General features: G+C 57.1%; 7 protein-coding genes across 7 annotated transcripts; 4 read left to right on the top strand and 3 right to left on the bottom strand.

The window, feature by feature from the left end:
- Positions 1–114: 114 nt before the first annotated feature.
- CCMA1212_001352 (uncharacterized protein) lies at positions 115–2,219 on the bottom strand (the record flags this gene model as incomplete). Its single annotated transcript, XM_073698782.1, has 6 exons — positions 115–245; positions 376–409; positions 470–691; positions 799–1,294; positions 1,697–1,773; positions 2,214–2,219. The coding sequence occupies 6 exons, from the start codon at positions 2,217–2,219 to the stop codon at positions 115–117; spliced, it is 966 nt and encodes a 321-aa protein (XP_073562583.1).
- A 1,031-nt stretch (positions 2,220–3,250) lies between these two features.
- Positions 3,251–4,069, bottom strand: CCMA1212_001351 (uncharacterized protein; the record flags this gene model as incomplete). Its single annotated transcript, XM_073698781.1, has 2 exons — positions 3,251–3,557; positions 3,612–4,069. 2 exons carry the CDS (start codon positions 4,067–4,069, stop codon positions 3,251–3,253), a joined length of 765 nt encoding a protein of 254 aa, XP_073562584.1.
- A 74-nt stretch (positions 4,070–4,143) lies between these two features.
- Positions 4,144–5,507, top strand: CCMA1212_001350 (uncharacterized protein; the record flags this gene model as incomplete). The annotated part of the gene is made up of 4 exons (XM_073698780.1): positions 4,144–4,529; positions 4,580–4,638; positions 4,807–5,154; positions 5,206–5,507. 4 exons carry the CDS (start codon positions 4,144–4,146, stop codon positions 5,505–5,507), a joined length of 1,095 nt encoding a protein of 364 aa, XP_073562585.1.
- A 40-nt stretch (positions 5,508–5,547) lies between these two features.
- Positions 5,548–6,669, bottom strand: CCMA1212_001349 (uncharacterized protein; the record flags this gene model as incomplete). The annotated part of the gene is made up of 2 exons (XM_073698779.1): positions 5,548–6,028; positions 6,476–6,669. The coding sequence occupies 2 exons, from the start codon at positions 6,667–6,669 to the stop codon at positions 5,548–5,550; spliced, it is 675 nt and encodes a 224-aa protein (XP_073562107.1).
- Positions 6,670–9,902: 3,233 nt separating this feature from the next.
- On the top strand, positions 9,903–10,181 carry CCMA1212_001348 (uncharacterized protein; the record flags this gene model as incomplete). The annotated part of the gene is made up of 1 exon (XM_073698778.1): positions 9,903–10,181. The coding sequence occupies one exon, from the start codon at positions 9,903–9,905 to the stop codon at positions 10,179–10,181; it is 279 nt and encodes a 92-aa protein (XP_073562106.1).
- Positions 10,182–10,845: 664 nt separating this feature from the next.
- On the top strand, positions 10,846–11,872 carry CCMA1212_001347 (uncharacterized protein; the record flags this gene model as incomplete). The annotated part of the gene is made up of 2 exons (XM_073698777.1): positions 10,846–10,962; positions 11,030–11,872. 2 exons carry the CDS (start codon positions 10,846–10,848, stop codon positions 11,870–11,872), a joined length of 960 nt encoding a protein of 319 aa, XP_073562105.1.
- A 1,658-nt stretch (positions 11,873–13,530) lies between these two features.
- CCMA1212_001346 (Dihydroxy-acid dehydratase) lies at positions 13,531–15,680 on the top strand (the record flags this gene model as incomplete). Its single annotated transcript, XM_073698776.1, has 5 exons — positions 13,531–13,683; positions 13,772–13,869; positions 13,936–13,943; positions 14,053–14,160; positions 14,224–15,680. 5 exons carry the CDS (start codon positions 13,531–13,533, stop codon positions 15,678–15,680), a joined length of 1,824 nt encoding a protein of 607 aa, XP_073562104.1.
- Between the last annotated feature and the right edge of the window lie 4,042 nt (positions 15,681–19,722).

The following is a 19,722-nucleotide window of genomic DNA, read 5'->3' as shown; positions in this document are numbered from 1 at the left end:
CTTACTGTTCCTTGCTTTTCTTCAGACATCCGCATCTGGAGTTATTAACTGGAAGCCCTTGCGACGACGACGACAAAAGAAAAAGGACCGGGGTAAAAAGAAAATGAGTAAAAGTCAACGAAAAATGGTTCCATCCTCTTCCATAGTGGCGGTTTGCCCCGGGACCAGGGCCTTGTCAGGGCGAGACGACATGCGGGTGACTAGACTACAGTCGTCGAGCGGCCCGACCAGGAGCTTCGATCGGGCTGGGGCGCTGGCGAGCTTTCACGCCGAGTTCATCTCCCCTTGGGATTGCCAAAGAGATCTGCATGAGAGTTAGCGGGACCTCGATCGCAGCGGTATACCCCTACCGGCCAAAGACTGTACTAAGCATACCTGGAAAATGCTCCTTTGCATACTGTTCACAAGCCTGCGAAGAGTTAGCACGTTGACACAAGGGGGAAGGAAAGTGGCTATGGACATGTCATACCTTGGCAGGCTTTCCCACCTTCTGCCCAATTACCTTCCATTTGTTGTTCTCATATTCCTTAATTGCATTCAACAGTGCCTGACTCTGAACAGACTGATCAATCAATGACGCATCGACCTTGGCAGTAGAGAGTCTACTTACTTCATCTTCCGCGAACTCGGCATAATGCATGTCCTTGTACCAATGTTTCTTCACCGAACCCTCCGTTCTGGTGGGGAAGGTCTATGCGGATCACCGATTAGTATGCTTCGTCGAAGACTCTGTGAGAGGAGGAGTATGTGGACGACAGCGAGGGTGGGGGAAGAAAAGCCATCGGCCGAGCACCATACCTTTGCAATCTCGGCCCAGCTGTTTCCGGCGTCTCGCATCTGCTTGAGGCGGAGTTCCTCCTGGGGGGTCCAGGGCGTGTTCGTCCGGCTCTTCTTGGCGGGAGGCCCCGACGCGGCGGCGTTGGAGTTTGCGTCCTCGGTCGTGGTAGGCTGGGGTTGGGCAGGAGGAGCAGCCTGGGGAGCGGGCGGCGTGGGCGCAGGAGGTTGGCCCTGGGCCGGGGCCACGGGAGGTGGAGCGGCGGCCGTGGCGGGTGAAGGCGCCGCGTTCTGGGCCGGGCGCTTCCGTGAACGGGCGCTGGGCGGCTGGGCGGCGGGCTGGGTCGGCGTCTGCTGCTGCGAAGGAGGGCCGTTTGGTGGCTGCTGCGATACGTTCATGGGCGGCTGGACGGGCGCCGGGTGGTGTTGCTGCTGGGCAGCCATGTTAGGCTGAGCACCGTAGGGAAAATCCATACGAGCTTCGTTGCGGCGAGCCATATCGGCCGGGTAAGGATGGTTACTGTTCGAGGCACCCCGGTTAGCAGACTCGCTGGCGGGGGAGGGGAATCATCATGGCATGGCATGGAACTATGCATGGTATAGGAAAAGGCGCCCTCAAGACGGGGCCGGGGGTGGGAAGCGGGGAGAGGGAGCGAGGCTCATGGTTTCGCCAGGCACCGCGGGCGATGTTATAGAAGGTATCGACAGGAGGCAGACGGTGATACAGCGTTCGTTTGTCTACCAGCCGGTGATGCCACGACGGGGTAGAGGTGTAGACATAGGAAACGGGGAGGAGAGTCGCGAGGAATACATTGAATACATGACCACCGCTCGACGGAGGCACAATGTGACCGACAGGAGAGGCCCTTTGGTGTAGATGGCGGAGGACGATGTACTGGGAACAAGGAGATCGAGTACTTACTGCATGTCGTTGGACGGGTGGGGGGAGTTGGAGTAGACGTAGTCCGGCACGGGGCCGACTTGCCACTGCTGCATGATCTGAGGATAGCGCACGCGAAGGTCAGTAACAGGCTCGTCTTCTTCTTTTTGTTTCTTCCGTTGTCATAAAACGCAGTCGGCGAAATCAAAGGAGGTTTTCAAGATGTAGCAGAGAGAAGAGGGCCGCGCGGTTTTCTCTTCCTGGGGTCTATCAAGTCCGTTGCACGCGGCGCGTCAAAGAGCCGACAAGGCTATCGACCTGCGGGACAAGAACGGAAGAGAAAAGGAAATAAGATCAATAAAATAAAAATAAAAACAAGATAATGGAACGGGGGGGCAGCAGAAAGAGAGGGGTTGTTTGCTCAAAGAGAGCTTACGCGCAGCGCACGCGTAAAAGGTCAAGCTCCCAGCAATGCCGCCGCTGATCGCTGCAACGGAACGACGCGACGCAGGCCAAGAAGCATGTACACGGCGCAGGAGCATCAACAATGGGAACACACAAGCATCTCGGACGAGGCCGTCGACGACTTGGCTGCCACGGATTGAAGTTGCAAGGGCACAAGGTGAGGATGCCCGGCGAGAGGGAGCAAGGGGGAGGAAGGGGAATGTCCTTACGGGCGAGGCAATGGAGGTCAATGTTGCCTAAAGCGCATCCGACTGGAACAGGTCGGGCTCGGCTTTTTTTTCCTTGGTCAACCAGAGGAGCAAAAGCTGGGGGCCGAAAGCGTCAGGTAGCACAATTCGGCAAAGTAGTGCAAGACCACTTGGATCAACAAGTACTGTAACCGCAGTGCCACCGAAAAAGGCTGTGTGTGCCTCTTGGGGGTGTGGTTGACGAGCCTCGTAACCGGAGGAGACGACGGGAGAGGGTGAAAGGACAATTGGGGATAATTATGACAAAGGAAAACTGGGAATAAAGGGAAAAAAGAAATAAGGAGAAAAAAAATAATGACGACAATCCGTGAACTGACGCGCGCCGGTTGGTGACGGACGGGATGTGTGTGAACCAGTGGTGAAAAAGAAATTTTGAGTGCTTTTGTCTTGTGGCAGTTGGGTGGTGGGGGAGAGGGAAAAGCGTTGGCTAGGGGAGGGAACAGATCCGAAGCCGAGGCGACGGTGGGCTGGGTTGCTATTGTGACCGGCCAGGCCAGGCGGACGGCGAATTGGCAAGGCACGGCCAAGAGGGATTAACTGGGCTGGGGATAACGGTCGACTCGAGCCGAGTCGAGTCGCCGGTTGGGTGAGGCAGCTTGGATTGTGTGGCAGAGGGAGGCTCAGCTTGCTTGGCCGGCGTGGCTGGCTGGCTGGCTGACTGCCTTGCCTGACTCGACGGGCGGGAGGGAAGATCAAGCAAATCAAAGCAAGCAGAAGAGCAGCGCAACAGAAAAAAAGAGGAAAGAAAGCACGTACGAATGGTGGTTGGCGCGGCGCCGGGAGCGGCAGGGCGACTGATGCAGTGGTACTGGGCGGTACTCCGGAGAGCCTGCTTCGACGACGCGGATCGGCCAGGGTGAGCGGTGCTGCGAGTGGTCGCGGATCAAGGACTGAGTGTTTTCTGAGGCGAGGGACGGAGTCGAGCAGAGCGTGTACGCAGCTCGAGTACTCGCGGCGGGAGCTGGCGCTGTGAGGTAGCTGTAGCTCTTGGGTGGTCAAAGTAGCGTGCCGATGCAGCTGTGCCTCTCGTGCAGCGCGGTGTGTACTCGTACGGAGCAGAGTCACAGTCGCAGTAGCTTTGCAGCCGGTTCTGCTGGGGGCCAAGGCGCGAGGCTTTGCTGGCGGTTTTGCGCAAGAGAGCCTTGTTGGAGTAGAGTACGGAGTACTGCTGGCGAGTCTGAGCAGCGACGCTGGTCGAGGCGGCGTTCCGTGTCGTGGCTCGGGGGGCACTCGCACACGCTCACGCACAAGCTTCAGGCAGGCGATGCGCTGCGATGCGATGCGATGCGTCTCTGGCTCTGGTCGGGACTCTGCAGCTGCCGATGAAGCTGAAGCTGAAGCTGAATGGCAGTGGATCCGCCCAAGGTTGCAGAAGCTTGCTTGCGATGGCCAGGTCAAGAGGTTCGGGGGTGGAAGGTTGAGTACTTGGAGCCCAAGTCACTCGGTTGGTTTTTTTTTTTCGGTTTTTTTTCTGGGGGACAAGCCAGAATGTTTTGGCCTGCTGGGTCTTTTTGGGGGAAGGGGGGGAAGGGGAGAGAGAAAGTTGCGCGACCTGCGAGGGAGGCAAGCGGCCAGGATCAGTGACGAGGGCACGGGAAAAGCTTGGCGGCCGGTGGAGCAGGAGCAGAAGAGAAAGAGGGGGCGTGCGGGAAGGCGGTTGGCCGGAGCAGGTACTGGTACCACCCAGGCTGGGTTGCGCCATCACAAGCAGAGGAGGGGAGCGAGAGGGGGAGTGACAGTGCGTCAAGTTGACAGAGAGCGAGTTATCATACTGTGATGTTTGGCCGTGAGCGTTGCACAGCGCACAGTGTCCGGGTTCAAGCACCGCGGGCGGGGCCTCTCTCTCGCAGCAGCTTGGGTGGTGCACGGGCCACCAGCGCTAGCCGGAGCCAGCATCTGTACCACTACCTGCGCGCCAGGCGTGCAGGTACAAGTACGGGCCAACGGGCTACGGGCACACGCAACGGCGCAAGGCTCCGGCGAGGCAACGGAACAGGAACCACTGCCAGAAACTGCAGTGGGCCTGCTGCCCTTGGCTGCGTTGCTTGGTGGCCCTGCTCGGCAACGCTGGAAGCAACTCAACGCCTCGCTCGTACCAGTACCGTCACATCCGCAGACAGAGACCGGCTGCTTCCTGGTGGGGCCAATACCTGGGCGAACAGGTACTTCGTACAGAGACTGTCGCAGCTGTCGTCGCAGGTACTTTGGACAGGCAGGGCGCAGTGCAGAAGGTACTAAGGCAGGGACGGAAGGCTGGTATTACGAGTTACAGTACGTCGCACAATTCGCGATGCTGGAGCTGGAGTTGATATGGAGCACTTATTCGTACCGTGACCGGCATCGGAGGAGTGAGCGGCGAGCAGCGCTTGCAGACAGGCGAGCAATTATACTGTGTCTGCGTACTGTACGCATACGGTACATGACGACGACCGTGAACAGAGCAGAGCAGCTTCCGACGAAAAGAAGGGAAAAACCGTGGAAATGCCACCCAACGCCAGGGAAGGGACGTTGAGAACTGCTGGGGCAGCGCATCTGGCCAATCAGAGCGCGATCTCGGCACCGCGCTGGACCCGCTGATTGCCCTCGCGCCTTCCTGCACCAAGCCACTCATTTCGCCGTGCCTTGGTTTGCCGGCCAATGGGAAGGTCGCACCGCTGGTATCGGGCCTTGTAGCGGTACTTGTGCACGCAGGAGGCGTTCGCGTGCGTGATGGATGGGTTCAGGCAGTACGACGATTGCCAACTGCGACAGGGCGGGCGGCTGCAGCAGCTTCTCCGTCTGGATCCTGTACGTTCGGTACGAAGAGCATGGCAGTACTCTGTACGAGGCATGAGGTAGCGAGGTCGCGAGGTATGCGGTACCTGCCCGCCGAGTACTGGCACGACGAGAACCCAGGACTTGCAGCAAGACTCGCGCTCTCAGACACAGCGACTGTCCTTGTGCGACTTGGACGGGCATCGCAGGTGGCACGAATCGACTGGCTCAACTGCCTCGCAAGTCCTTGTGAAGCTGCTGATTCGGCGCGGATGTCCTATCAATGGCCTCAGATTCCGGGCCTTAGGTACCAAGGCGTCTGTCTGCCTGCGCTCGTGTTACTACCAGGTATCAAGCTCGGGGTTGCACAGCCGCCCAAGGGCTGATGAGGCCTGATGCTGCCCGTGGCTTCGTATTCGGCAGCCATCAGAAGCCGGCTGCGCGTTCCTGGCGTCGCTGCTCGTCCTCGTCCTGACGCTCTTTTGATCTCCGGCTTCTTCTCTTCGAGTCACCGTCCCCAGCGCGCTCTCTCGCGCCTATTGCAGATGAGAAGAACATTTTCACCGTTCGCTTAGGCGGGCAAGGCAAGGGCCTGCCGAATGGCACGAATCTAATCTTAGACGAGGCCGGGAAAAGCGGGGATGGCGATGTGAGTGTCAGTGTCTGAGTGAGTGGGTGATTGTGTGCTTCAGAGCGGCCTGAGAGCCCCGGCTGGACATGCGTGAAATGCGTTAACCATGCCATGCCATGCCATGCCATGCCATGCAGCGAACAGGCGCCAGCAACGCTCCGGTGATACGCGACGGCCTCGTCTCTGGGGAACCCGGGGCGAACAGCGGAAAGGGGTAAGAGGGAGACAGGCGCAGAGGAAGAGGCGGCCTTGCGGACGGCCACAGCCTCGCCGGGCCTGGCTCTTGTTCGATGAGTGAGTGAGGCCGGCTCGACATGGCAGAGAGCAGAACACGAGACGGCACATAGCACAGCTCAACGCGCTACAAACACGGCACGAGGCGGCACGGACATACACCCAGCACGGCACAGCATATGGCGTCTTGATGCCTCCTGTCTGGCAGTCGCACGGAATCACGACAGCAGCAGACGCAGCAGCATCTCATCGTCGCCATCGCCCATCAGCTTCGGCGGCGCTAGTAGCTCTTCGTAGGCATGGCCCGAGAAGCAGCTGCACCTTGTGCTCCCGGCCTTCCAGAATGCTCAACCCCCTGCAGCGCCTCTCATGCGCGAACTGCAAATCGCCAATGCCATTGGCATCAACGCGGACGTTGACACGAGGTTCTGCTAGCCCTTGTCTGGCTGTACAGTACCTCGTCGTCTGGTACTCGATACCTCTGCTCACCTCGAGGCTAGGGCCGCATCGCATCGCGGCTCCACAAGGTACTCGATGCCTTGGCCAGATCCAGTTGTCTGGACGTCGTTCAGGTCTCTGGGTGACTTTTGCCAGATGTACCTGTGGAGGAGACACTCGTTGAGTCTGGCATCGCTGGAAGCAGATCCGATTTGCTCCAGCCGGCGATGCTTCGATTCGAGCATGCCAGCGAGCGATCTCTGCAAGAGCTTGCATGTGGTTGTCCATGTCAGGTAGGACTCGAGATGGAGTCTTACGAGCGGTATCAGCAGCGGCTGCACGCACGCAAATTACATACTGTTAATTTGCTGCTTCTTTCCGACGAGGTCCCAACCTCCGCTTTATTGCCATATGAGCGGAGTGGCGTGTTGGCATCGCATTTCGGGCGTCCAGCTCTAATTCAACGCCAAGGGCATAGACAAAATGAACCGTTGAATGCTTCAGTCGATTTACCCGGAACTCGCTTCGCCCACCATTACCGGGCAGCCCCCAGGTCCGCGGAGTCCCTCAAGCCTTGATGGGATGCTATTTGACACTGGATGCTCGAGTATGCAGCTTTTTCTCGTTCGGTGATGGACGATGCCTGCACATCGTCAATGCAATGCAGGGTAGGCAGGCAGGCCGCTGCAGAGATTGGTGCTTCAGATGCCTCCGCAAGTAGGAGCTACATACAGCATGCATGAGTGTATGCATGATAAGAGACGGGATGATAATGGGCAGGAGACTCTCCTCCGTACTTGGTACACTCCGCGGTATTGTAAAATCGTACTCCAAGTGTGATTTGGCACTGCAAATGGACCTGTACCATGTGGACATGCCGCAGAAAGGGGAGAGCATGAAGTTTGCAAAATCCCCCGCCATCAGTGTCCAAGACATGCAGATGCTCCAGATATCACAAGTAGTATGGCAGAAATGATAGTAGTGTTAGTTGCTAGTAGCAAAGTAGCGGCCATTGGATGAAATGGACTTTACAGAGACAAGTCATAGGAGGGGAATATGACAGAAAGACGTGATGCATCACATCAGACGCTGCGGCGAGTCAGCCTTCGAGAACCCTTTACGGGTTATATGCTTACGTCCTCGTGATAAAGAGCCTTTGTTGCATTGGTACGGCCATCTATTACGAACCCTTGGACGAAGTATCAACCATCCAAACAACCATTGGAAATCTACCTACCAGACATCAGTTGATACCGACAGCATATATTGTTATGCCGCACCGTAAGAAGGGAGTCCTCCGTACATCTCCACGCGGAGGCTTGCTCTGGCTGCTCTGAAAGCACGTGGGAGGGAGGCCTACCCTGACATGCACTGTACTTGTACTTAGTCTAGACGCTTGGAGACTTGTATGATCTTCCAAGTAGTCCGGAACGAACCGAAAGCTGTTGGTAGCAGCACAATCAAATGTTAAACTCCCATTTCCTGACATGGTCTTTCACACATGCATTTCACTAGTTGTATGATACGCACGCTCTACAAATTTCCCCGGCGGCGAATGGCAATCGAACGGCATGTCATACGATTTCCGGGCATATTCTTCTTACTGTACAAAGCCGGGGAATTCTCTTGGGTTCATTGGGCGAAAAAGGATTCGATATGTCGAAAGAAGCCTTGTCTTCCGGGGCGTGCCCGCTTTCACGCTCTCGACTGGCCCATTGGCGGAAGCAGGTCTTACGATTGGGAACGGGAGAAGGACGTTGGGAGAGACAAATGTCTTGGAGTGTGGCCAGGTCTATTGTGCGGTGCGGATGTGCACTGTATGATTTGTTCTGCTCACCATGTGGCGTGCCTAGACCACCGTCGCATACCTACCAGCTTGTCATTGGAATATCGCAAATATGAGTCCGCGAAGACACCGGGGGGTGTTTCTCGGTATGTGAAATTAAGCAAGAAGTATGTAAAGACCATGTCTTGTACGATCCTTTATTTGCTCCCGAACGCTTCTTCTCGGTCCCGAAGCAGCCCGTCTGAATGGCGGGCTTGGTTGCTTTTTCAGTCAACACTTTCTTCTCGCGTTTCATTTTACATTGCGCTAGAATAAGAAGACACAAAAACATGCCGTGGTAACAATGGAACTCGATCAAATAAATCTTCAATGGCCCTTGGCTTGAAACGGCGCAGAAGAAGGACAGCGATGAAGAAAACTTCGAGAGCGCTAGAGAGGAGCAGGAGGAAAAGAACGTTCGCTTGGGGGGAGGTTTCGCCAGTCAGTCTTAGCGCGTTTCGAGGGCAGGGTTGAAACGCGGCTGCATGATGCCGGCCGCTATCTGAAGCAGAGGCGGTTCACCGGAAGGAGACGACATCCGAGAGGGAAGAAGGATGGGGAAGAGGAACATTGTAAGAGGAAGAGATGGGGGTGCGAGAGAGGCGTGTTGTCTTGAGGCAGGTATCTGTGTTGAGCTGAGTTGTGTTTCGTTTGTTTACTTTGCGTTGTAGTGTTCTAGTATTCTAATAATTGGGGTGTTGTAGTTGAAAGTTGGGTTTGATGGCAGTGGGCCACTCACTGTGACTTTGACATACAGTTTCTGTTCACGATGTCGTTATGACGATACTGCTTCTTCCTCAGCTGTTGTTTCCTCATGTTGCTCTTCACGTCCCGATCCTAGAGCTTGGACCGTGCGAACATCCCAGTCAACCAGCGTTTAAGCACTGCTCCAAACCGCGGACCCGTATGGGGGAAGCCCGCACCAGGGGTGGCCTATTGGTCTCCTTCTCCCACCCGCCCGCCGTTTTCTCTGTTTGTTTGTCTGGCGGTTCGCTTCTTAGCTGGACAGCGACCAGCAGCAGGCCAGCCTCCTTGTTTCACGAACGGAAACAGGCTTTAAACGGCGACGTTTTGTCTCCTTGCGTCATGAGCGGCTGCGTGAACGGTCTGGGCCTTGAGGACGGATTGCGCTGGTTTTGATCTTTTGGTGGGGATGATGAGGAAATGGGCAGTGCCATTGAGTTGACATTGATGGGAGACGAAGCTGTATTGATGAGTTCTGCAACGTTTAAACGGAGATGGATGATGTTGTATGTTGTGGCTTAGGCGCGGGAGGTGGGATGAGACGTTTTATAAGGCCCCTGACCAGAGAGTAAAACAAGTTTAAGGCAGAAGAGGAAGAAAAGAAGAAACGAGAGCTGAGAAGCGCCCAATCACTGCTCCAACAGTCGAACCCAAGGTGTCAATATCTGATGATCGCCTTGACAACTCGAAGCGAATCCGCACGAGGTCAAACGCACCCACGGCCATCGAAACAGCCACCGGCGCCACCCCACAAAATCGACCTCAGCAAGATATTACAAGAAAAGACAAACAAGTCTCAAAAGCTCTCGCCCACCATATTCCTCGTGATACGAAGCTACCACAACTACTGCGTAGCACGAAAATGTAGTCCCCCCCCCCCTACCGAGCCCCAAACACAAGCCCGCATGAATGTTTGAAATGTGTTTCTTGGTGGGCTGGCCCAAACGCAAGCCCCCGGCCCCAGCACCGAGGAAACAACCCGCCCGAGCAGACCAACCCACTCCAGGAGGAGGTGGTTATGCTTATTGTTTGAATCTTGCTGTTACGGGAGTTGTCACAGGACAACCGAGATCTCTCACAGAAGCAGGTCAGTTCCGGTGTGGGCTCCCAGGGGGCGGGAGGGTCCCTTGTTCCCCTGGTCCCCTGGCGGCGCCAGATTCACATTGCTGGCTGCGACTTGTAACCTGAGAAATCGAGGCTTCGTGGGGACACAACGGGCTAGATTTCTGCCAGGTTTTTGTTTCCTGAGTTTCCTGCTCAACTGTGTTGTTGTTGTCAGGAACGCTGCTGTGCCGTGCGCATGTTTTATTATTAGGCTCACGGGCAATTTTCTGTTACTAGGTTGCTGTTCATAAAAGTTTGTGAGTGAATGAGCGAGTGAGCATGTTTTTTTTTTTCTTCTAATACTTGCTCACCTCCCCCCTCCCGCTCTCACCCCATGTCCGTCTCGTCTTTTCCCTCTCTCTTCTAATACTCTCTCTCGCCCAGACTTGAACTTCCTGTTTGTCAATGGTACATTGCCGGGTCATTGTTTCCATGTTACTTCATTTATAGACTGTCTGTTTATGTGTTTCTGCTCTAATCTTTTGTCCGGGTTCTTCTCTGTTCAATTCATCTGCTTTCCTTCTCTTCCTTGTGGCTGGCTCACATTGCTTGAGACTCATGAACGCTCGGGAGCGCGACTCTTAATATCTTGCATTACTGGAATCCAACTCGCACACGACCATCTGGCTTGGGAATTGCCAAAGAAGCTTAATACGCACTACGATTGAGAAGGATACCCCAACGGCATCATCGCATACCGATACACACCTACCTTTATCTTATAGAAGACGACGCACATATACATACCATGACGGTGACAGGTTACATCCCCAAGAACGAACCTGTCGAAGGACACGAGCAAGGTGTAACCAAGGGCCGGAAGACAATCATGACGGGCGGAGGACGAGCCTGGAGCGAGGCCGAGGTAAGCAGTCCTCCTCCCCACCATCGATGGCAAACAGAAGGAGCTGACACAAGACGTTCGTCGGTAGGAACAATACCTCGTCCGGACTCGCCACCAAAAGGTGCCGTACAAGCAGATTGCGGCCAACCTCAAGAAGACGGAGCTCGCCTGCCGGCTGCACTACCACCAGCTCACGCACAGCAGCGCGCGGCGCAGGCACTCCGTGTCGACGACGTCGTCGGTGACGGCGCCAAGCCGCCCATCAGAGATGATGACGGTTACGATGCTCGGCCCCGGGGCGCACCGCCATCGCCCGACGGCCTCCTCCGTGTCGATGCACCACCGGAGGGCCGAGAGCTACAGCTCGACGTCGACGGCCTCGTCGTCGTCCGGGGACAACGTCCAGCTGCCACGCATCGTCGACGCCTGGGCGTCTCCCACGCTGCCCGTCATCCTGCCGCGGCCGTCGTCCATGGTGGCCGAGCCGGGATCCCGCCATCTGCCGCGGCTGCATGAAGAGCTGTGCCACCTCCCTCCTCCTCCTCATCACCAGCACCACCACCATCAGCAGTATCATCCATCTCAACACTACCAACAGCAGCAGCAGCAGCAGCAACACATGGAAAGGCCGGGCTTCCCCCTGCCGTCCGCGTCCACACGCCCGCCCTCGCAGGTCGACATGGCCCGCCTGCACGCCCTGTACGACGTCCACCGCGACGCCTTCTGGCACGCCATCGCCCGGGACTACGGCTGGAACGCGTCGCCGGCGGCGCTGGAGAGCGCGTGGAGGGACAGCCAGCGCGGCAAGGCGGCGACGCCGGACCGGCCGATGACGCCGGCGGACAGCCCCGAGGCGCCGGTGAGGCGGGACAGCGTCGACAGGACGAGCATAGCGTCCTTGTTGGCGGATGCGTCGCCGGGGCGCTGGTGATGGGGAGAAGAGTCAAGTTTTGCTGCGATTGTTTGAGTCTGCTTTTTATACCATTTACTTTTTATGTAATTTTTCCCTTTGTTTGATTCTCCTCTTAGATTAGAGATGCGATTTGTCCATGGTAGTCTTGTTGAACTTTGTCTTTACTTCAGGACACTCTTTGATGTGTTCTTCTTTTGCTTTCAAAGCTTGGGGACGGGAATGGTGGCGTGGTTGGATTGGGTATGGGTATGGGCATGGGCATGGACAGACAGGCCGAAACAGCCTCTGGGTGGGCAATTGTTCTTCTTTTCTCACTACTTTTCGCCTTTGCTTGTGTTTGGAGATGAGGGCATACGAGTTTGATACTTGGGAGTTGCTGGGTTCTGAAACGCGGTGCATGTTTTGCACCTGCGGCAGGGCGTTGCTCCGCGTGTCGGTGTTCGCTGGTTGAAAGGGGGAGTTTTGGGATTTGGGCGTTTGCTGAAGCGGAGCAGTTGAAGAGAAGCAGGGTTTGCAGGTAGTTTAAAAAGTGCTCATATGGTGGATGTAATATCAAGAGAGCTCACTTTGATCAGCAGCGAGATCGTTGTGCTAGTATTGCGTTTGACGGCCTCGTATAAGCCGCAACAGGTCATTCGTCGGCTGAACAAGTACCCGTGCTGCCGGTCAAACTACCTTGATGGCTTGGTACAGTACATACTTTGTAGCAGTAGGTAGCAGTCGATCAATCGATTCTACTGTCCACAGACGAGCTGCGGCTAGAATGGGCTTTATTTCCATGCAGATTACCGGTAGTAATGCCGGGTGACAAGCGCGGGTGAGTAAAACGAGCAACGCGATTCGACAACCGGAGAGCTTCGGCTCTTCCCCCGCAGAAGACCAAAAAAAAAAAAGGGGGGTCCGGAGGAGACAGAAAAGTCATCGTAAGTTGCTGCATACCCGATTCATTAGGCTGAGTGGGAGAGCAATCGCTTGCATTCGGAGTCGATGATTGGTAGAACAAGTTATTGGCTACTGCGGGATACTGGGGAGCTGAGGGAAAGAGTTTGGGAACGATGACGGAGGCGTGCGGAGGCGGGAGTGGAGCGGGAGCTTGGAGCTGGGGCTTGAACGGAGGAGGAGAGGCGGTTGAATATAGTGTGGCTGTTTCTTTGCTTTTGTTCTCGTCTTTGACATCATCTTCCCTAGTCGTTGAGATAATATCGTTGGGGGTCGTTTGGGAGACGAACGGAGTCTGGTCTTTGAATTGGGTGAGTTTGGCTGAATCTCTCTTCCTGTCTTGCTCTCTTGCACAGCATCCGCAGTCCATGCCCAGTGACATCTTCACCACCCGATGCGGCTTCAATGGGGGATGAGCACAGAGGAGGGGGGCCACGGAAAGTAGCCCGACAGCCTCCGGAATCGCTCCCCACGACGGTCCGGAGCTCCTAGACGGGGCTCGGTCGAGCTTCTTCCGTGGGGGGCAGGGTCATCCAGAGAAGACAAGGCAGAGAAACGAGCTGTTGTTGATTCTCCTCTCATCTGCATCGTTCCCTGTATATGAATGTGAAGCTTTCCGCGGGGCTCCTCTCTCTCCTCACCCCTCATTCTCCCCTCATTTGATTCCTTCAGCCGAAGCTTGCCATTCAACCCGGCTAAGAAAACCCAACAGCACGAAACACACAAACCACCAAACAATGGCATCACAACAAGCCTCCAGCACCGCCGAGCCGGGCCCCGACCCAAAGGCCTCCCCCGACTACCTCCAGTTCCCGTGTCTGCCCCCCGGAGGCCCGTTGAACCGCTGGTCACGGCGCATCACCAAGGACCATGACTTTCCCGGAGCACAGGTACGAAGACGTTCACGTCGTTTCAGCCCCGAATTGAGTAACATGGAGGAGTGTGAAGCTGATGCGGAAATGCGAACAAAAAAAAAAGGCTATGCTGTACGGCGCTGGAGTGCCGGACAAGGAGACGATGAAGACGGCGCCGCAGGTCGGCATTGCGAGTGTTTGGTGGGAGGGCAATCCATGCAAGTACGTTGTCTGCGACATCTTTCGATTTTGATGGGAAGCTTGAAAGCTAATGGGGTGGTAATACAGCACACATTGTAAGTGACGAGATTTAAGAGACGATGGCCTCGCGGTCGAGGAGATCCAAAGACGGCGGAGAAAACAAAGACGACGCAGGCAGACACAAGACTTACACGCTGTCCGCAGTGCTCGAGTTTGGCCAGATTGTCAAGCGAGCCGTCGAGAAGCAGGGCATGCTCGGCTGGCAGTTCAACACCGTCGGCGTGTCCGATGCCATCACCATGGGCGGCGACGGTCAGTAATCTCTCCTCATTCAATCTCCTCCTAATAGTCTGTCTAACGCAAAACCCCCCCCAGGCATGCGCTTCTCCCTCCAGACCCGCGAAATCATCGCCGACTCCATCGAGTCCGTCACCTGCGCGCAGCACCACGACGCAAACATCTCCATCCCCGGCTGCGACAAGAACATGCCCGGCGTCGTCATGGCCGCCGCGCGCCACAACCGCCCCTTCATCATGATCTACGGCGGCACCATCCGCAAGGGCCACTCCAGCCTGCTCGAGCGCCAGATCAACATCTCGAGCTGCTACGAGGCCTCGGGCGCCTACCACTACGGCTCGCTCAAGGCAAAGACCAACCCGGACGCGCCCGGCCGCACCAGCTCCGACGTCATGGACGACATTGAGCGCCACGCGTGCCCCGGCGCCGGCGCCTGCGGCGGCATGTACACGGCCAACACCATGGCCACGGCCATCGAGGCCATGGGCCTGACGCTGCCGGGTTCCTCGTCGTATCCCGCCGTCTCCCCCGAAAAGGCCCGCGAGTGCGAGCGCGCCGCAGAGGTCATCAAGGTCACCATGGAAAAGGACATTCGGCCGCGCGACCTCCTGACGCGCGCCGCCTTTGAAAACGCCCTCGTGCTGACCATGATCCTCGGCGGCTCGACAAACGGCGTGCTGCACTTCCTCGCCATGGCCAACACGGCCGACGTGCCCCTGACCATTGACGACATCCAGCGCACCAGCGACCGCACGCCGTTCCTGGCCGACATCGCCCCCAGCGGCAAGTACCTCATGGAGGACCTGTACAAGGTCGGCGGCACGCCCTCGGTCCTCAAGATGCTCATCGCAAAGGGCCTCATCGACGGCTCCATCATGACCGTGACGGGCAAGACGCTTGCCGAAAACGTCGCCGACTGGCCCTCGCTCGAGCCCGGCCAACAAATCATCCGCCCGCTCGAGGACCCCATCAAGGCCAGCGGCCACATCCGCATCCTCAAGGGCAACTTTGCGCCCGGCGGCGCCGTCGCCAAGATCACCGGCAAGGAGGGCCTGGCCTTCACCGGAAAGGCCCGCGTCTTCAACAAGGAGCACGAGCTCGACGCCGCCCTCATCGCCGGCAAAATCACCCGCGACGACGGCAACCTCGTCCTCATCGTGCGCTACGAGGGCCCCAAGGGCGGGCCCGGCATGCCCGAGCAGCTGCGCGCGTCCGCCATCATCATGGGCGCCGGCCTGAGCAACGTCGCCCTCGTCACCGACGGCCGGTACAGCGGCGCCTCCCACGGCTTCATCGTCGGCCACGTCGTGCCCGAGGCCGCCGTCGGAGGCCCCATTGCGCTTGTCCGCGACGGCGACGAGGTGACGATTGACGCCGTCTCCAACAGGATCGACGTGGCCATCTCGGACGAGGAGATGGAGGAGAGGCGGAAGCAGTGGACGCCGCCGGAGCCGCCGGTCAAGAGGGGCGTCTTGGCCAAGTATGCTCGATTGGTGGGCGATGCAAGCCACGGCGCGGTGACGGACAGATGGTGAAGATGCTGTATTCTCGAGCAATATGAATAAACGAGATCAAGTCGTAATGGTGTCTGCCGCTGAGTCGTGCATATGTGATTTTGCATTGCAGCAGTTGTCGTTATCACCCCTTCATCTATCCTTGTATAGGTACTCTCCATCATCCATCCCGCCAAGGGGGCAAAAGAAGGAAAACAAACCTCGTGGAAAACATACCTCATAAACTTCAAACTCGTATATGACAAAAAGGCCGTTAGTAGGTGGAGATGAACAATGAGAAATAGGAAAAGAAATCAAGGGTATCGCGCCTCGACTGCTGCACTCTTGAAACCCGCTCAATAACCCACCGACATGAACCCCAGCATCGCTGCCACTTCTCTCTGCTCCCCTCATTATCCTGCATTGCATTCATTATATACACACTCATCAACTCGTACTCGTACTTTGTCTCAAAGAAATTCCATATTCCAATCTCATGCATCTCTAGCTCCGTTTTACTCGCCCAGCGGCATGCCCTCCAGAGCATCCAACAGACGCCTCCAGTTGTCGGCTAGCATCTCGGCGTACTTGACGCGCTCGCTGGCCCAGTCCTGGTTCCACCTGCTGACGTGGTACTGCGTCGACTGGAAGGTGATGAGCTCGTCGCGGAGGCACTCTTTAACGAAGATGGAGCGGTTGTGCTGCTGGACGATGGATTCCTTGTCCTGGTTGCGTCTCAGACATTAGCGGATTACCCTGACAAGGGATCGAGAGCGACGTAACGCACCTTGATGATGGACTCTGCCACCTTTTCGATTTCTCCTGGCTTGATTAGACCCTCTGGCTTGGTCCGGAGGTTGGCCAGCTTCGTCTCGTTGGCCTGTATCCTCCTCTCCAGGTACGGAATGTTGTCCTTGTCTAGCCGCTCTCTCCGGTCAAAGAGCTCCCGGAGGCTGACCAGGGCATCGCGCTGCCGCTTCAGGTCCTCCAGCACACCCTCATCCCAGCCCCGGCTCTCGTCCTCGAGCAATGTCTGGCAAGTCCGCAGATGCTTGCTCATGGCGGTCAAGCCGTCGTTGAGCAGCGGAACCTCGCTCGCGTCGGTGGCATACGTGTCTGCGGAGGCTTCCGTGAGCGACATGAGCGTCATGGCGACCCGCGCGTGGTCGGCGGCGACGCCCTCTGTTCGTTTGACGAGGCGGTCCATGATGTTGCACGCGTTGATGTACAGCTCGGCAGAGCGGCGGACCCCGTTGCGTGTTCGGAGGAAAAGGTCCTCGAGAGATGGGGGCAGTGAATCCTCCAGGCCGGGGGGCAGCTGCCTGTCGGTAAATTCATCCTGGACAGAAAAGGTTGCCTGCTTTCGCCACACGGCAAGTTCCTGGGTCTGTGTTAGTATGACCAATTCCCTCTCGTTCCTCTCACCCTTCTCCTTTCGACGGGACAACTCACTGTAGGAACTGTCAAAAACATAATGACTAGCTGCTCTTGGCTCAACACGGGGTGCCGTACGATGGCATTGAGAAATCTGGCCAAACCCCGACGTCGTTTTTCGATAAAGGAACCATCGTTGGAAAGGTGATTACCATTCACAGCAACCCGTTTAGGGGGCAGCAATGGTAGCATCCTGAAAGGATACCTCTTGTGCAGGCAGTCCAGCAACCAGACAAAGTCGCTGTACCGCCGAACCACCTTGCTCCCACGCCGTAGGCTTGTCACCTCGTAGTTGTGGTGCTGGAACATGAAGATGCCCTCCTTGCCGGGCATGAGAGTGACGACGACATTTTCCTGCATGCTGTTGCCGACGCGGCCTCCCAGACTCCGAGACGGGACGGCGGGAGCCGAGGCAATTCCCACAATCTGACCAGCACCATCGGCCCCGAATATGTTGGGAATGGGCGGAGGGTTCTGATGCTGGGGCACGTCATTGAAACCGCCGCCAGCGGGCGAGCTGCCGTAGAATCCACCTCCCCATGCCCCTTGACCGGACAAGGAGCCGCTCGAGATCTGGCGCGGACGGTTGGGAGGGCGGATTGGCTCTGGGGGAGCACTGTAATGGTTCGTGGGGCGTGGGTCAAAGGACGGAGGTGCATCCTGGCCGAAGCCGTGGTTGTGTCCATTGATTGCGGCCGCGTGACTCTCTTCGCCGCCTGGAGGGTGTGTGTGGCCCTTGTGCAGGTCTGGCGTGTTCCACGGGTCGTCGTCGGGGTCAACCATGGTCGACCTGCTCATGATGCTCGACGAGGCAGGCGGGAGCTCGCGTTGGTGCTGCGGCTCTGGTTGAGGTTGGGGTTGAGGTTGTGGTTGAGGTTCGGGCTTATAAGGTTCTGGCTCGGGCTCTGGCTCATGCTTGGACGGGACTTGTGGTGGTTTTGCGGCAAGCTCAGCGACCGGAGGCATGACGGGTTCGGCGGTCAGACCGGGCAGCTTGGGCCGAGGGAGGCCTAAGCAGGACGACATATTAGCTAACTACTCCAAGAGGCAGTAATTCGGGAGCTTCAGACAGCATCATCATCGAATGCAACGACTGATTGGCCTCCTTCCGCTTGGATCGCGTATGTAATTGAACCAATGCTGGAACTGCGGTCAAGGATCGAGACAGCTGATGGACGGCAAAGCGGTCTGATAGACGAATCGTGCGCCTCCATTTCACAAGATGCCCGTCACAACGAGAAATAGAGAAAGAGTGCATTCGATGGCTGTCAACTCACTTCTTCGCCGCTCGTCCACTCCGTCGAGGCTGATAATGTCGCCCTCCTGCGCCAGCCCGATGAGCGCCAGCACCACGTTGAACTCGTTGCGCGATAATGAAACGTCGGACCCTCCCGGAGCCACCAGCGACATGATGCGCGCCTGGGCATCGGCCTCGAGCCTCGCCACGGCAAACAGCTTGGCGATGCCGGCGGCCGTGACGCGGCCGTCGTGGCCGTCCTCGCGCATCACGGCGTCAAAGGCGTCGATGTAGCTGTCGGGCACGTCCGAGGCCGGCAGCAGGTTGCGGATCAGCTCGGCCCGGCTCTGCTGCTTGCGCGGCGTGGGCATGTCCCAGGGCGACGAGGCGCCGCTGCCGTCGTCGAAGAGGCTGGACGAGTTGCGGCCGGACGCGGGCTCGTCGTCGAAGAGGCCGCCTGCCGCTCTGGCTGCTGCTCCGGCGCGGCGAGGCGGCGACGAGCCCAGGGTTGGGCCGTTGTCGGTGGGCGACTCCCCAAAGAGCGACATGCTGCGATGAAGTCGCTGGGGGGCTGTCTCGGAGTTCGCGCGGTGGAGGGCCTCGGAGGGTAGTACAGAAGGGAGGAGAGAAAGGGAGAAAAGGGAGAACGAGGCGGAGGTATATCGAGTGCGTGTCGCGGGGTTGGCGAGGAGGAGTCGTCTGGAGGAGGCGAGGTTGGTTGATGTCGCAGCACTTGCGAGGTCCAGTATCAAGATTGGCTTAGTGTTGACGTGCTGTCGAACCCGCAGTTGGAGCTACGGCGGTCACTGTGCGCTCAGTGCTGTTGGCCAGGCGCTAAACGGCCTGTAAGGCGCTGTGCGTGGGAGACTGGGCAGAGCTACAGGCGCTGTGACGCTGAGAGTTTAATGCCGGTCGGAGTTGAAGATGAACACAAGAAGAAGATGACGACGACGATGGATGAGGAAAGAAAGAAGAAGAAGAGAAGGAAAAGAAGAAGAATAATCCCTGCACGACGGGTGATACGGTGAGAATGCTGAGCCTAGTTCTGGACATGTCGTGGCACCGTCATGGCTTATATGGGGTCGATGACACCATCATTTTCATCAAGGGGACGGAGAGCGCATAAAGCATGCATATGGACTGCATTTGGAAAGGGAAAATGCAACGGCCTTGACATTGAACACTTTGTCCTGTCACTGGGGCCTACTTTGCAGCCATCATACGAAAGGGTGTACAGTATCGTTTCAGGCTCATAGCCATCCTCAACACCATTCAACAGAACGAACCAGGGTACCTTACCGGGCCACAGGATCATGCCAGAGTCATTATATATTGTACATTTCATGCTTCGTCGTCCTCTATACAACTCCTTACACAGCGCAACCCCCTCTATGCGCCACAAGCCAAACACTG

The sequence above is a fragment of the Trichoderma ghanense genome (assembly GCF_004382785.1).
Source record: "Trichoderma ghanense strain CCMA-1212 chromosome Unknown scaffold_1, whole genome shotgun sequence".
Taxonomy (NCBI): Eukaryota; Fungi; Ascomycota; class Sordariomycetes; order Hypocreales; family Hypocreaceae; genus Trichoderma; species Trichoderma ghanense.
This window is presented reverse-complemented; position numbering and strand designations above follow the sequence as displayed.